This window comes from Microcebus murinus, chromosome 27 (genome assembly GCF_040939455.1).
Source record: "Microcebus murinus isolate Inina chromosome 27, M.murinus_Inina_mat1.0, whole genome shotgun sequence".
NCBI classification, from domain to species: domain Eukaryota; kingdom Metazoa; phylum Chordata; class Mammalia; order Primates; family Cheirogaleidae; genus Microcebus; species Microcebus murinus.
This window is the reverse complement of record NC_134130.1, coordinates 13,497,074-13,512,606: the sequence shown is the minus strand read 5'-3', so window position 1 is coordinate 13,512,606 and position 15,533 is coordinate 13,497,074. Positions and strand designations below refer to the sequence as shown.

General features: G+C 35.2%; 1 protein-coding gene across 1 annotated transcript in view; it reads right to left on the bottom strand.

The window, feature by feature from the left end:
• Positions 1-15,533, bottom strand: part of ZGRF1 (zinc finger GRF-type containing 1) — a 57,659-nt gene that overhangs the window by 34,514 nt on the left and 7,612 nt on the right. The window contains exons 6-9 of the mRNA XM_020284486.2: positions 12,942-15,210; positions 6,096-6,169; positions 3,550-3,600; positions 1,455-1,538 (exon numbers count right to left, since the gene is read on the bottom strand). Of these exons, the coding sequence (XP_020140075.2) occupies positions 1,455-1,538; positions 3,550-3,600; positions 6,096-6,169; positions 12,942-15,210 (2,478 nt within the window). The remainder of the gene's footprint in view (positions 1-1,454; positions 1,539-3,549; positions 3,601-6,095; positions 6,170-12,941; positions 15,211-15,533) is intronic.

Genomic DNA, 15,533 nt, shown 5'->3' with positions numbered 1-15,533 from the left:
TTATTATACGTTACTTAAATAATTACCAGGGGACTAATACTGAAAACCAGGAAATACTCCCATTATCCCAGAACATACATTAAGAGTAACTAATTTAAACTGTATCAATTTATGTACATTCAACATTAAAAGTATGATTTTTTTCAATTATAAGCATAAGGATGAACATAATAATAATGACTAAGCCAGATTTAATTGCTCCTTTCTCTATGTTTCTACTACATGTGACACAACTATACATTACATACAATATTGCCACTACAGACTGGTGACTTCATACACCAGTGAAGTTTCTCCTTCCCTAGATACTAATTGTACTGGAAGCTCCTTGAGGACAGAGCCCTTTGGACTTTTTCTAGGTATCATGTGTATTCAATGCAGTGTTTGGCATACAGGAAGCAATCACTAAACATGATAATACAAAGGGAAGAAAGATGCAGGATGCAGGAAGCATTTTTCTTTGCTTAAGGGTTTTATAGACTATCAGGCTTAACTACACGATGGATGGTGGGTTCTCTGCCTCCTAGTAGAAGATCTGATATCCTACTGTTCTGAGAGCAAAGGCCTAAGAGTATGATTCCACCACAAACAAACCTCAGAAGGAGGTTTTCACCCCCTCAGAGATGGTGCTTGCTACTTTGCTTTCAGGCTTCAAATGGCTTTCTCTGCTGCCCCCTTGAGGGTGCTAGGATTTCTCCTCTATCCAGGGTAACAAAGCCTACCCGCAAGGTGGAAAAAAAGACTGCTAAGACAATCAAAGAAATGTAAACAAAGGATTAATTTATTTCTAACTGATGAATTAACAAAAAGGCAATAATATATCACCTGAATATACCTACTAGAAAATGAAGATTCTAAGTCACATATTTGAAAGGAAAATCAAATCTAAATGTCCCTTTATATAGGATTTTCGCTGAAAATATTCTTCTGAAGTTAAAAACATACACTTCCATAAAAACAAGTCTTAACTCTAAAAGGTTCTATTTCTGCTTTGTTTGATGGATAATACATACACTCCCCACAAGGAAACAGATATCTTGTCTTCTATGCTGCCATGGAGATCTCTTCCAGCGGTATGTTGGGTTTTAGGAGTAGAATCACTATTTACAAAACCCAACCATTTATATGCTGTTTGTCAATGTTTGATGTGAAATAGATAACACTATTTAGAGGTTGGGATACAAATACTTCCATATATTCAGTCAGAAGTAGAAGTGGTTGAGGAGGCTATAATAAGTTAAAGGCTACAAAGATACCCATTTTGTTCTCCCTAGAACATCCATCAGCTGTACTCTACATAGCTTTTTGTTCAACTCCTAATGTAGCCTATGTATGTATAGATACTGCATACACTGCATGATTAGCTCATTAGTAGTACAGAGAAAGTTCAAAAGAAAAAAAAAAAGCAGAAAAACACAGCTGGTCAGAAAATCAATATTCTTCACAAATTTTACCTTAGGGTCACAGGTTTTTCTCTCTATTTGTTTAGAAATATCAGCTAGAAAAGCAGTCTCTTCTTCATTTCCCAGGGAAAAGAACTAGAAAAAATATCAGTAAATTATCCAGTTATCTATCTAGTTAGCTAGAATAGTTTTGTAGGTAGTTCATCATTTTGATAGAAAGGTACTTGTGAAACTTAAAGGTTAAGTTTGCCCTGTGAAAACATACTTGCCATCTCCACCTTGCTTCTCTTTATACATACATATAACAAGCTATCCTTGGTAAAGGGGTGCTCTAGCAGATACGTCATTATGCTAATAAACTTGAAAATGCAGCATATTAGTCAATTCTGATTCTAAATTTTTAATTAAATCTTTTGACAGAAAAAACGGTTGGGTACATAATAAATTATCCATCAAACCTAATACTATATTAATGCAGATCATTTAATTAAAAAATCAGTAAGAAATTAAATGAGGAAAAATTGTAAACAGTATAATGGTCTATTTAAAGAATGAATCATCTTTTATCAATTGTAAAACACATGATATTGACAACAACAACTAGTCATTTTTAGTTCAAGTAACATAAAAATAACCACAATTTTTAATATGAATTGGACAGACAAAAAATGAGTTCAATTGCAGAAGTAATTTTTTTATGCTTAAAAAATATGTAGATTCTAAGGAAAATCAATCTTAAGATAAAAAAGAAAAAGAGGCCGGGCGCTGTGGCTCACGCCTGTAATCCTAGCTCTTGGGAGGCCGAGGCGGGCGGATTGCTCAAGGTCAGGAGTTCAAAACCAGCCTGAGCAAGAGCGAGACCCCGTCTCTACTATAAATAGAAAGAAATTAATTGGCCAACTGATATATATATAAAAAATTAGCCGGGCATAGTGGCGCATGCCTGTAGTCCCAGCTACTCGGGAGGCTGAGGCAGAAGGATCACTGGAGCCTAGGAGTTTGAGGTTGCTGTGAGCTAGGCTGACGCCACGGCACTCACTCTAGCCTGGACAACAAAGCGAGACTCTGTCTCAAAAAAAAAAAAAAAAAAAAAAGAAAAAGAAATATGGGGAGAAAACATTTTCCCAAGAGACAAAAGAGGTAAAGTAGTATATTTCTCCAAATAATGGTCGCTTTCCTCTAATAACACTATATATAAGCACAACTGTCAACCAAGTAGTTCTTGAAAATATTCTACATATTTTAAAATTCGAATTTTCTGATATAATGAGTTTTCAAAGTTAATTAGCATTGTACCTTCTCTGCTGGAATAGCTCCTTTGCTCTGCACAGCTAATCATACTTATAGAAATAAAGCAGAGGGGGCATTAAGTGTATCTTCAAAGAGCACCCTAAGTTTTGAAAGTTCCTTCTATCCGACGTATATGAAGATGTGTCAGAAAGTTGTGGTAAGAAAAAGCCATTACAAAAATATAAATGTACTCTTATTTTAATGCTAAAAAGATTTAAATATAACACAACTTGGGTATCTCAAAAAAAAAGAAAAAAAAAAAAGATTTAAATAATTTTTATTGCAAAAGATTGTAAGAGTTTTTTCATTACTGTGGGATTACAATAAATTTTTGTTAATGTGTGGTATTTATTTTAAATGGCAACTCATTCTAGAGACAAAAAACAATGACAATGTTTATTTGCACTTTAGATTTTGTGAAAACTGTCCTTAAAAAAGTTTAAACATTACTTTTTCAAGTGAAAAAAAAAAATAAGAAAGTGATCATCCATAGGCTAAATTATGCAGTTGCTAGTTGTTTATGATTTTATACATTTGATTTTGTTACATAGGGTAAAAAATGGCAAGCTACCACAGCACAGATGTTTTTGTTTTAGTTTTCTGTTTTAGGCAACAGAGCTGCTTGGGTTTGGTATACTTGCAAGTTTGCAAAATTAGCTTTATGATAAGGAACATGTTATTTAACTAAATCACATTGATCATACTGGACATTTACACAAAAGGCTCATCTAAATGAGTAATTAATTACAAATGAGTTAGAAAACAGACAATATGTAATACAAACTTAAAATTATATACCATACCCATGCATGAAAATATAATTTCTGGTTATTTTACATTATAAAAAATAACTCACCTGCAAAGACCTGGGTGGTTCACTTGGTTCAACTTCGTTTTCTTTTAGCATCTTAGGAATAGATATTAATATAAGATAAACCAAAAGGCAATAGTAATTTACAAAATAAAAATATAAATTTCTATTAGACATAAGAAATACAAGAATGCCATTACTAATAAGAAATAAAAACCGAAATGTTGATAAAACAGTATTTTCACTTAGCAAGAATTTAAAAAGCTCTTAACAATACTAGTAAAAATGAAGTGAAATAAATATTCTAATTGCAAAACAATAAGATTTTTACATTTGACAATATCAAGAAACTAAGGAAGTTGTTCCTAGCCTTCCAACTAATAGTTCCACTTCTAGCAATCAAATCTAAGGAAAAACCTTAAAATGCAAACAATGATTTATGTGTAAAAACATTTACTAAAGTATTATTTATAGTAGCAAAATGTAGCCAGGTGTGATGGCTCACACCTATAATCTTAGCACTTTGGCCAAGGCTGGAGGATTGCTTGAGGTCAGGAATTCAAGACCAGCCTGGGCAACATAGCAAGACTCTGTCTCTACAAAAATAGAAAAATTAGCCAGGCATGGTGGAATGCACTTGTAGTCCCAGCTGCTTGGGAGGCTGAGGCAGGAAGATTGCTTGAGCCCAGGAGTTCCAGGTTGCGGTGAGCTATGATGATTCAACCACTGCACTCTAGCCCAAGCAATAGAGCAAAACCCTGTCTCAAAAAACCAAGCAAAAAACCCCCCAGCAAAATTCTGGAAATAATAAAAATGTCCAAAAAAGGGAGCTGTTTGTTCCAAAGCACAGGATATCCACAGAATGGAATGGTAAGTAACTTTTATGTTTAGAAGAGGTATGTTTAAGAAGAGTTTTTAATAAAGTGAGATAATATGATATGATACTAAGGCAAAAGGATATAAAACTATTTATACACATCATGCTGGACCCAGTGGTACACGCCTGTAATCCCAGCACTTTGGGAGGCAGATGTGGGAGAAATGGTTGAGGCCAGGAGTTCAAGATCAGCCTGGGCAACACAGTGAGACCCCATCTCTACAAAAAAAATGTTTTTGAATTAGCTGGGTGCAGTGGCACATGCTGATAGTTCCAGCTACTTGGGAAGCGGAGGCAGGAGAATTGCTTAAGCCCAGGAATTCGAGGCTGCACTGAGTTAGGATCATACCGCTGTGCTCCAGCCTGGGTGAGAGCAAGACCCTATCTATTTATATATAACAATCTAACTATATTTTTTAAAATTAGATATATAAAAATAAGCTAGAAATGTTAATAATTATCTCTGAGAGGTAGGGTAAGTTTTATTTTTTCTTCACTGTTTTCTGTATTTTAAAAAGAACAAAAATAAGATTATTGGCCAGGCGCGGTGGCTCACGCCTGTAATCCTAGCTCTCTGGGAGGCCGAGGCGGGCGGATTGCTCAAGGTCAGGAGTTCAAAACCAGCCTGATCAAGAGCGAGACCCCGTCTCTACTATAAATAGAAAGAAATTAATTGGCCAACTGATATGTATATAAAAAAATTAGCCGGGCATGGTGGCGCATGCCTGTAGTCCCAGCTACTCGGGAGGCTGAGGCAGGAGGATTGCTTGAGCCCAGGAGTTTGAGGTTGCTGTGAGCTAGCCTGACGCCACGGCACTCACTCTAGCCTGGACAACAAAGCGAGACTCTGTCTCAAAAAAAATAAATAAATAAATAAGATTATTAAAAGAAAAAAGAAAATAAAGTAAGATAAAAAACGGGGGCAAATGAAACATTTCACTTTCTTTTCTTGCAAACATGCCTGCTAGAAAGAGCAGTGCCATATGATGAAAGAATTGTCTCTCCAGAAGTGTTAACAGCATCCTCATCGAGAAACACTAATCTAGATGATTTATTCTAGAATTTTGGTTCATCCTAATTAGTACTATTATTTTTGATATTACTACCATGGTTCCCAAATTGCAACAAGGTACTTTGGGGGTATCACAGCAAACTTGCAAGGGCTCCACAAGATGTTTTAAATTTAAGGAAACAACAGTGACACCCAACATCTGTCTGATACTTAATGAATTAAAAACTCTAGGTAGTTCAGTTTCAATATCAGATCTCACTACCTTTCCTTCCATGACATCATGTCTTTCTGAAGCTGGGTTTTGAGAAATTGCTATGATAAAAAAACAATTATCATGAGAAAAATCAATGTGGAACAAGAAATTAGGTAGTTTATCTAATCCATTCCAAGGTTTAAGAAGCTGTGCAGTGCCCAACAGGGTACATATTAGTAACTGTGCTTTTTAAAAATAAAATACTTACTAAATTACTAGGACATAATTACTTATTAAGTTGTTTTAATACTACTAACAACTTCATAAATGAAACTATTAGATGTTTCTTTTGGCTGAGGGATACAGTGAAAAAATGACTGAGATACAAGAGAGGTCGTGAACCAAGATAGCTCAGGACTCTCTATAACTATAGTATCACTATAATTCTATTATAAATTATAGAACATTCATATCAACATAAAAGAATATACTGTTAGGAAAAAATGTACCTGTTGAGACTCCTGGTTTGGATAAGAAGACTTTGGTATAGCTTGTGAAACTTCTGTAGTAAATTGTTTCCTAGCTGTAATGGAGAAAAATCAAAATATTTTATTCATATTATATTAATATATAGTTATGCTCTCATATTTTTAACTTATTTCTAAAACTGAAAGAAACAGGGAATATAAATTTTAAGATGAGACAAAGTCCTGATAATTGTTTAACCTAGAGTATGGGTATTTGAGGATTCAGTGAACTACTCTCTCTGTAGGTTGAAACATTTTCATGATAAAAATTCAAAAATATTTAGAATGAAAGTCTTTTCAGTTACTATCTAAGTCAACAGTAGGATTGTTTCCTTTTCTTTTTCATTCTTTTAAACTAGTTGAAAAATCAATACTAAGCCAATAATTAATAACCTATACTAAAAATACTAAAAATGAAGTATTAACGACCATTATACTGCTATTGTGTGCAACCATTGAAAAGAAAAAGCACCTAATGCTCTTTCTAGTCTATCTTAAATCCATTTGACTATGACTTGAAAAATAAATGTATATTAACATATTCAGTCAACAATTACAAAGTGCAGTGTTCCAAACACTGAGGAAACAGCAGTGAACAACATAGACAAAATTCCTTGAAATGGAAGGAACACAGAAGACAAACAACTAAACCAGTGACTCACACCTGTAATCCTAGCATTCTGGGAGGCCAAGGGAGGAGGATTGCTTGAGCTCAAGAATTCAAGACCGGCTGGGTGCCATGGCTCACGCCTGTAATCCTAGCACTCTGGGAGGCTGAAGCGGGCAGATTGCTCAAGGTCAGGAGTTCGAAACCAGCCTGAGCAAGAGCGAGACACCATCTCTACTATAAATAGAAATAAATTAATTGGCCAACTAAAAATATATATACAAAAAATTAGCCGGGCATGGTGGCGTATGCCTGTAGTCCCAGCTACTCAGGAGGCTGAGACAGAAGGATCACTTGAACCCAGGAGTTTGAGGTTGCTGTGAGCGAGGCTGACGCCACAGCACTCACTCTAGCCTGGCCAACAAGGTGAGACTCTGTCTCAAAAAAAAAAAAAAAAAAAGAATTTGAGACCCCATTTCTACTAAAAATAGAAAAAAAATTAGCCAGGCCAGGTGCCTGTAGTCCCTGCTACTCAGGAGGCTGAGGCAAGAGTATTGCTTGAGCCAAGGAGTTTGAGGTTGCAGTGAGCTACAGTGACGCCACTGCACTCTAGTCCAGGTGACAGAGTCTCACTGTATCTCAAAAAAAAAAAAAAAAAGTGGACAAAAAAGACATGAACAGAAGTATAGACAGATGGCCAACAAATGTATGAAAAAATGCTCAACATCACTAATCATCAGGGAAATACAAATTAAAACTACGATGAGTTTCTCACCTCACTCCTGTTAGAATGGCTTTTATTAAAAAGTCTAAAACCAATAGATGCTGGTGTGGATGCAGAGAGAAAGGAACACTTATACGCTGTTGGTGGCACTGCAACCTAGTATAGCCTCTATGGAAACAGTATGGAGATTTCTCAAAGAACTAAAAGTAGGCCTACCATTCAATCCAACAATCCCACTACTGAGTATGTACCCAAAGAAGTCATTCTATCAAAAAGACACCTGCACTCGAATGTTTATAGCAGCATAATTCACAATTGCAAAGATGTGCAAACAACCCAAGTGCCCATCAATTCATGAGTGGATTAACAAAATGTGGTATACATATACCATGAAATACTACTCAGCCTTAAAAAGGATGAATTAATACCTTTTGCAGAAATTTGGAAGGAATTGGAGACCATCATCCTAAGCGAAGTCTCTCAAGAATGGAAAAACAAACACCACACTTACTCTCTAATAAAATGGAACTAACCGATGGGCACACAAGTGCACCGAGGGAAGTAAACATCAATGGAAATCAAGCAGGGGGAGAGGCAAAAAACTACCTAACCGGTGCAATGAACACTATTTAGGTGATTAGCACACTCATAGCCCTGACTCAAGCCATGTAATGAAAACATTTATATTCCTTAACATTTTGAAATTTTAAAAAAGCTATTGTTTCTTAAAAGAAAAAGTGGATATTCAATAATCTCTATTTCTTCGAAAGTCACAAAAAAACTACAATTTTAAAGAGACTATTACTGTAAAAAATCAATAGCTATATCTGGTGTAAACCTCCTTTTTAGGTAATTGCTATTTCTGGTTTCATTATTTTTCCATACAAATTGATAATAAATTAAATGAAATCAATATAAATGATTTTGGAACTTTGTTATTTCTAAAAAGAGTTTTAAAACGGCACTGAATGAAAACTGATGTTTTCCTTTATTGCCTTTTCTCCAGAATAAAACTCTAAATTAACATTTCTAAGCTATATGCAATGATCTCAGAAAAAAAATTTAACAAACTGGAGATTTTTTTTTTAACTTTCACACATTCTAAACTGGTGGTAAAATTTACACTTCTCTAACATTTTTTTTTCTTATTTGTATAAATTTAAGGGGTACAAGTACAGCTTTGTTACATGGATATATCATGTAGCAGTTATTCTTCTCTAATTTATATTAAGGTCCATATAATTCTTATATTCCAATAGGTGAAATTTTTCTCAAATTGTCTCAAGAAATCCAAGTTAATCTTTTTTTTTTTTTTGAGACAGAGTCTCACTTTGTTGCCCAGGCTAGAGTGAGTGCCGTGGCGTCAGCCTAGCTCACAGCAACCTCAAACTCCTGGGCTCGAGTGATCCTTCTGCCTCAGCCTCCCGAGTAGCTGGGACTACAGGCATGCGCCACCATGCCCGGCTAATTTTTTATATATATATCAGTTGGCCAATTAATTTCTTTCTATTTATAGTAGAGACGGGGTCTCGCTCTTGCTCAGGCTGGTTTTGAACTCCTGACCTTGAGCAATCCGCCCGCCTCGGCCTCCCAAGAGCTAGGATTACAGGCGTGAGCCACAGCGCCCGGCCTAAATCCAAGTTAATCTTTTTTAGAAAAATATATTTATATCAAAAAATACAGTCAGTCCTCATTACTCATGGATTCTACCTATTCCCTAAAATTTCTTTGTAACCCCAAAATCAATATTCACAGTACTTGTATGGTCATTTGCAGATATGTATAGAGCAGCAAAAAAAATGAATTGCCTAAAACACATCTTCTTTCAGCTTATGCCATAAACACAAGTGTCTTTTTTATAGTCTATTTATTGTCACATTTTTCACATATTTGTGCTTTCTGCTGGTGATTTCACTATTTAAAATGTCCCCTAAGAATAGTGCTCTCTAGTGTTCCTAAGTGCAAGAAAGCTGTGATGTCCCTTGTGAAGAAAACACGTGTGTTAGATAAGTTTTGTTCAAGCACATGTTAGAGTACTACTGGTTGTGAGTTCAATGTTTATGAATCAAAAACATATATTAAATAGTCTTTAAACAGAAACAGGCATAAAATAAGGTTATGTATTGATAAGTTGATGGAAATGTTCTGACCAGAGGCTTGCAGGAATCTAAACCTGTTCATTATTTGCTAACTCTGTTTGCAGTGACTTCACAGAATATAACTACCACAAATAATGAGAACCAACTGTAATTTTCTTTCCAACTTGATGAGAGAAAAGAGTAGGTTTCCCACAACTAAATTCTATAATTCCTAAATCTTCATATTAGAAACTTATGCTCATATATGCATTTACATATCTATCCAAGTTTATTTTCATTAAAGGTTTTTATTTTTATTTTTTTAAAAATAAACATTTATCATCCAACTTAACTACATTTCAAATAACCATTTGAGTAGATAAAATAATTTATTCATATTTTTCTCTGGAATCACTTGAGACATTCAAATAAAAGTTCAGCTTTAACTTTTCTCTGAGTATCATAAAGTGCTCTGTTCATTTACATTCATATATATATATATATACATTTACTATTATATTCTTAAAAAGACAATGCTCTTGGCAATGTACCATAAGCAAAGTCAAAATACCAATGACATACTAAAAAAAACTTTGCAACATATATTATGAAAGGCTAATATCTCTAAAAATAAAGAACTTTTACAAATCAAGGAGAATAAAAAACCAACACCCATTAAAAAAAATCTAGACAAGGCCGGGGGCGGTGGCTCACGCCTGTAATCCTAGCTCTCTGGAAGGCCGAGGCGGGCGGATTGCTCGAGGTCAGGAGTTCAAAACCAGCCTGAGCAAGAGCGAGACCCTGTCTCTACTAAAAATAGAAAGAAATTAATTGGCCAACTAATATATATAGAAAAAATTAGCTGGGCATGGTGGCGCATGCCTGTAGTCTCAGCTACTCAGGACGCTGAGGCAGGAGGATTGCTTAAGCCCAGGAGATTGAGGTTGCTGTGAGCTAGGCAGATGTCATGGCACTCACTCTAGCCTGGGCAACAAAGTGTGACTCTGTCTCAAAAAAAAAAAACTAGACAAAAGGGTAGAACAGTTCATTGGAAAAAATTTACAAATAATGCTTAACCATATGGAAAGATGTTCAATTTCGGTTACAGTAATAGAAATACAAAATTGAAAAAATTTCAACTGAAATGCCGTTTCTCACTTAGTAGATTAGCAAAAATTCTAAATACACTCTACTGGCAAGGCTGTGGAGAAATAGCCACTCTTGTACATTACTGGTGGGAGTGAATAATAGCATAATTCCTACGAAGAGAACTTTGAAGTATCTAATAAAACTACACTCTATTTACCCAGCAATCCTACTTTTAGGAGTTTGCCCTAAAGACACACCTCCAACAATATGAGAAAAATCTATATATTTATACAAATAAAAATAAATATATAAGGTTATTTGTCTCATTAATTATAACAGTAAAATATTGGAAATAATCTAAATGTCCATACATAGGAGGCTGCTTGAATAAATATATAAGGTTATTTATTGTCCCATTAATTATAACAGTAAAATATTGGAAACAATCTAAATGTCCATACGTAGGAGGCTGCTTGAATAAATGTATTAATAGTACATCTACATAATGGACTATTATAGAGCTGCAAACAAATAAAATTAGGATGATGTCTGTGAACTGATATGAAGTGATTTCTGGGACATACTGTTAAGTGAAAAGAAGCAAGGAGCTAAAGAATATGAGTAGGCACATTTGGTTGAATATGTGAACCTATTTATTTTTACGAAAAGAAACATAGGTATGATACATTGGTTACCTAGAACAGGTGGGTAGGAATGGAATGCAAGGTATGAGAAAAAATCTGATATATGTTCTCATATAGCTTTGACTTTAGAACTCAGTTAATATTTCACATTGTCAGAACTAAATCAACAAGGATGGACTTAAAGCCCTCATACAAAATATAAACAATGAACTTAACTATATTTATATCAAATAATAACATTATGGTAAAGAAAAAGTAACCCAAGTAATTTTTGAACTAGCATTCTAATTCTATATTCTCAATATATTCTAAAAACAAAAACTGCAAAGGACTTGTGAACTTTATGAATTTGTAAAAGATTTTTGCTAGCAGTAACATTAGTGTGACAATTTGGAAACCATATGGTGTATACTGTAGCATGAGGGAATAAATATACTGATGCTGTTGGCAACCAGGAGACTTTCATACTGTAGGAATAACTAAACACAATTATGGAATGGAGGAAATAAAAGAAGCACCCTCTGATATAGGATTGGAATTAGAGGTATCAACATAAACTTTTTTTTTTTTTGAGACAGTCTCACTCTGTCACCCCAGATAGAGTGCAGTGATGTCATCATAGCTCACAGCAACCTCAAACTCCTGGGCTCAAGCCATTCTCCTGCCTCAGCCTCCCGAGTATGTGGGACTATAGGCACATGCCACAACACCCAGCTAATTTTTCTATTTTTAGCAGAGAAAGGGTCTCACCTTTGCTCAGGCTGGTCTGGAACACCTAAGCTGAATGATCTTCCAGCTTGGCCTCCCAGAGTGCTAGGATTACAGGTGTGAGCCACCGTGCGCAGAGCAACCTCATTATTTAAACAATATATACATATATCTCCTAGCACATGTTCAGAAATGAATGGCAAGAATGGATTATCACACACACAGATATACACACATATGTAACATACATATTTTTATATATATATTTGCTTACAAGTGCTGATATATGTTTATATATGCGCAGACTATTTCTGGAAGGATACCCTAGGACTGTGGTCCCCAACCTCCTTCCCAACTCCACTCCCCCACATGCTAGCCACACAGCAGGAGGTGAGCAGCAGGCAGGTGAGTTAGCAAATCTGCTCCCCATTGCTTCTATCACCACATAAGCTTCTCCTCCTGTCAGATCAGCGGCAATGGCATTAGTCTCATAGGAGTACAAACCCCACTGTAAATTGCGCATGCGAGAGATCCAGGTTGCTCCCTCCTTATGAGAATCTAACACCTGATGATCTGAGGTGGAGCTGAGTTGCTGATGCTAAGTGCTGGGAAGTGGCTGCAAATACAGATTATCATTAGCAGAAAAGTGTGACTGCACAATAAATGTACTGTGTTTGAATCATCTCAAAACCATTCCTCCCCTCACACCCATGGAAAAAATTGTCTTGCATGAAACCAGTCCCTGGTGCCAAAAAAGGTGGAATGCTGCCCTAGAAGACTGTGGTTAATTCTGAGGAGTGAACTGAGGGATCATGGTAGGAAGGAGACTTACTTTTTACTATCTTATTCTCTATTATAATTGGTTTTACCAAGTACATGTATTATCTATTTAAATACTGTGTAATTTTTAATATAGCAGCCAGAGCAAATAGCTTCACCTTTAAGCTACAAAGAGAACCCCAGACACACCATTCTAACCTTCAGAACCGCTATCTGGCTCATATAGCGGTTGAGTTCCTTCTTGTCGAAAGATAATATTTTCCTTTTTCAGTATTTCCAAGCTGTCTAAAGCTGTTCTGTGTTCAGACAGTGACTTTAAAAGGGAAATGTTATTTACTAATCCAGAAAGTTCTGAAGAATTTCTAGGATCATTCCAGCATTGTTTGCTTTCTCTGGCAATTTTGACTTCAATATGGTCATGGGATAAACTTCCAATCCCTCCCAAATCTTCAGATTCAGGTGTATGTGCTTCGGTGGAAATAAGATGCTTTTTTCCCAGTGGGTAAAACAAAGAACTGGAAATTTGCATATTTGATTTATTAAGGGTAATACATTCAGAGTCATTCTGATTGGTATTTAATAGTTGGATACTGTTGTCACTGCTAGAGGTTGATGGTAAAATCTGTTCATCATTTTTGTCTAAGTCACTTCCCACGATAGAAGGCTGAGATAGAGCATCTTCTGAAACTGGATTATTGTTTTCAGGAGTCTGATCACTGGCTATGTTTAAAAAATGAGGAATATGTAAATTTGTGCTTATATCTTTAGATTTATTTGGGAGTAAGGCAAAATCATGGTTAATTCTGACTTTTTGGATAGATTTATTAGAATCTTCTTTATTATTTATGTATACATCATCTGTCCAATCTAAAGATGAATCAAAATTGCTTAATGTGTCACTGTACTCCTCTATGTCTTTTCCAGTGTCCCCAGCTTTAATAGGTTCTATATGAAAACCTTCACAAGTTTTATCACAAAACAATGGCAAAGACTCTTTAATAGGAAATGTCTCTGTAGGTTTGCCACCAACAGACGTTAAGAGTGGCAAATGTTCACTGCCAATTTCTTGACAGCTTATATTCTCACATCTCTTTTGAACGCATGAATTGCCATCGTTAACCAAAATTCCCTTTATCAAATTGTCTGAGTTCTGGGAAATTTTATTGTTTTCTTGTGATTCCTCCTCTGTGTCACTCGTCTCAAAATTGCCCAGATTAAAAGTTACCTCCAAAAATGGTTGTGTTTCATTACTTAGAGATTCATGAATACTATTGAGATTTTCATTATCAGTATTCCTTTTAGTAAACACGTCTGTAATGTCATCAGAAATCCTAGAATTGCTACTTAGCAAAGATTCAATTTGTAGATGTTCTGATTCTGGCAGAGATGACACCAGTTGTTTACACTCTTTTTCTGATGTTTCATGTGTATTTGCCTCCTGAACATTTTCTCCAATGAGACTTGATCCTTTTGTGTCAATTTGATTAAAAGGTATTTTAATACTTTCTTGAATGTCAGATTCTGATAATACACCATCATTTTCTGGACTGCTACTGATAACCTGTAAGCTGCCACTTTCACAGAATGAAGGAATTTCTAATTTTACTTCCTGATTCCAGGATTGATCATTATTATCTTCTGGCTTATCTGCATTATATTTTTTCCCCTTTTCAGTACATGTTTCAAAGAACTGCGTCCTTTTTTGCACCAAAAGTGCTTTCAAATTCAAATTTATATCATCTTCCTGAGCCTTGGGTTTCCCTTCCATATCATTTCCACCTGCAGCAGAAGAATGTATAGGTGAATTCTGTGAGGATAAATACATGGCCCACCGGCTTTTATTTCTCATGGTATTTTCTGATGTATGCTGGTAGTGTAAATTCCCTGTGCTCTTCATCTCAGCCCATTCTTCCTGTTGAATTAATTCCTGTTGAATAGGTTTAATAGCAATTTTTAAAGTTTCTTGTGCTTGTTTTGGAGGAAAGTGTTCTGTAATCTCAGAATTTAGTTTCTCACATGTACTAATTGATTTGGACTTCAGAAGAGCTAATATCCGTGCTTTGCTTCTGATGTTTTGTGAAACTCCTAAACAGTGAGATGACAAATTATCTCTTTTCTTAGGCTCATTGGTCAATAAAGAGTCTGAATGCTTGCTTCCAGAACTGATAGCAGAGCAAATATAATTTTCTTCACATAGCATTTCTGGGTTAATCTTGAAGGATGGATCAGAGACAACTGAAGAAAAAGTCATGCCATTTCTCTCTCTGTTCTTGTAAATCTCAATGTTCTCAGGGTCTGTTGACATAGTATTTGTATTTTTCTTGCCAACAGTAGAAAACAAAGGAGGTGTGCTATAGAATGGAGAAAAAAAAGTAGGGCCAGGTTTCTTAGCCTCAGGTGATGTAGGTGATTCACCATTTTCTGTAATAACTGTTTTCTTTGGAACCTGACGTGGTCCTTGAAAACCCTAAAAATATTAAAATAATTATTAGCTATACCATTACCTATAAAGAAAACATGAAATAAACTGACAAAGAAAAAAAAAAGAATAAGGAATGTGTATGCTTTGCCTAAGGTAAAGTAATAATTAAGATTTAAAGTTTGCTAAATTGAAATACAAACATTCATTTGTAGTAAGACTTTTCTAACTACAGTTTATTTCCTTTCTACCTAAGGACGCTATGAAGGGCTAACAACAGAATACAATAGCTTCAAAATTCACTGCTTTTTGAAATAATTTTATAAACATGTTTTTAATTTCTTTTCAGATTCTACCAAGGAGTATATAAA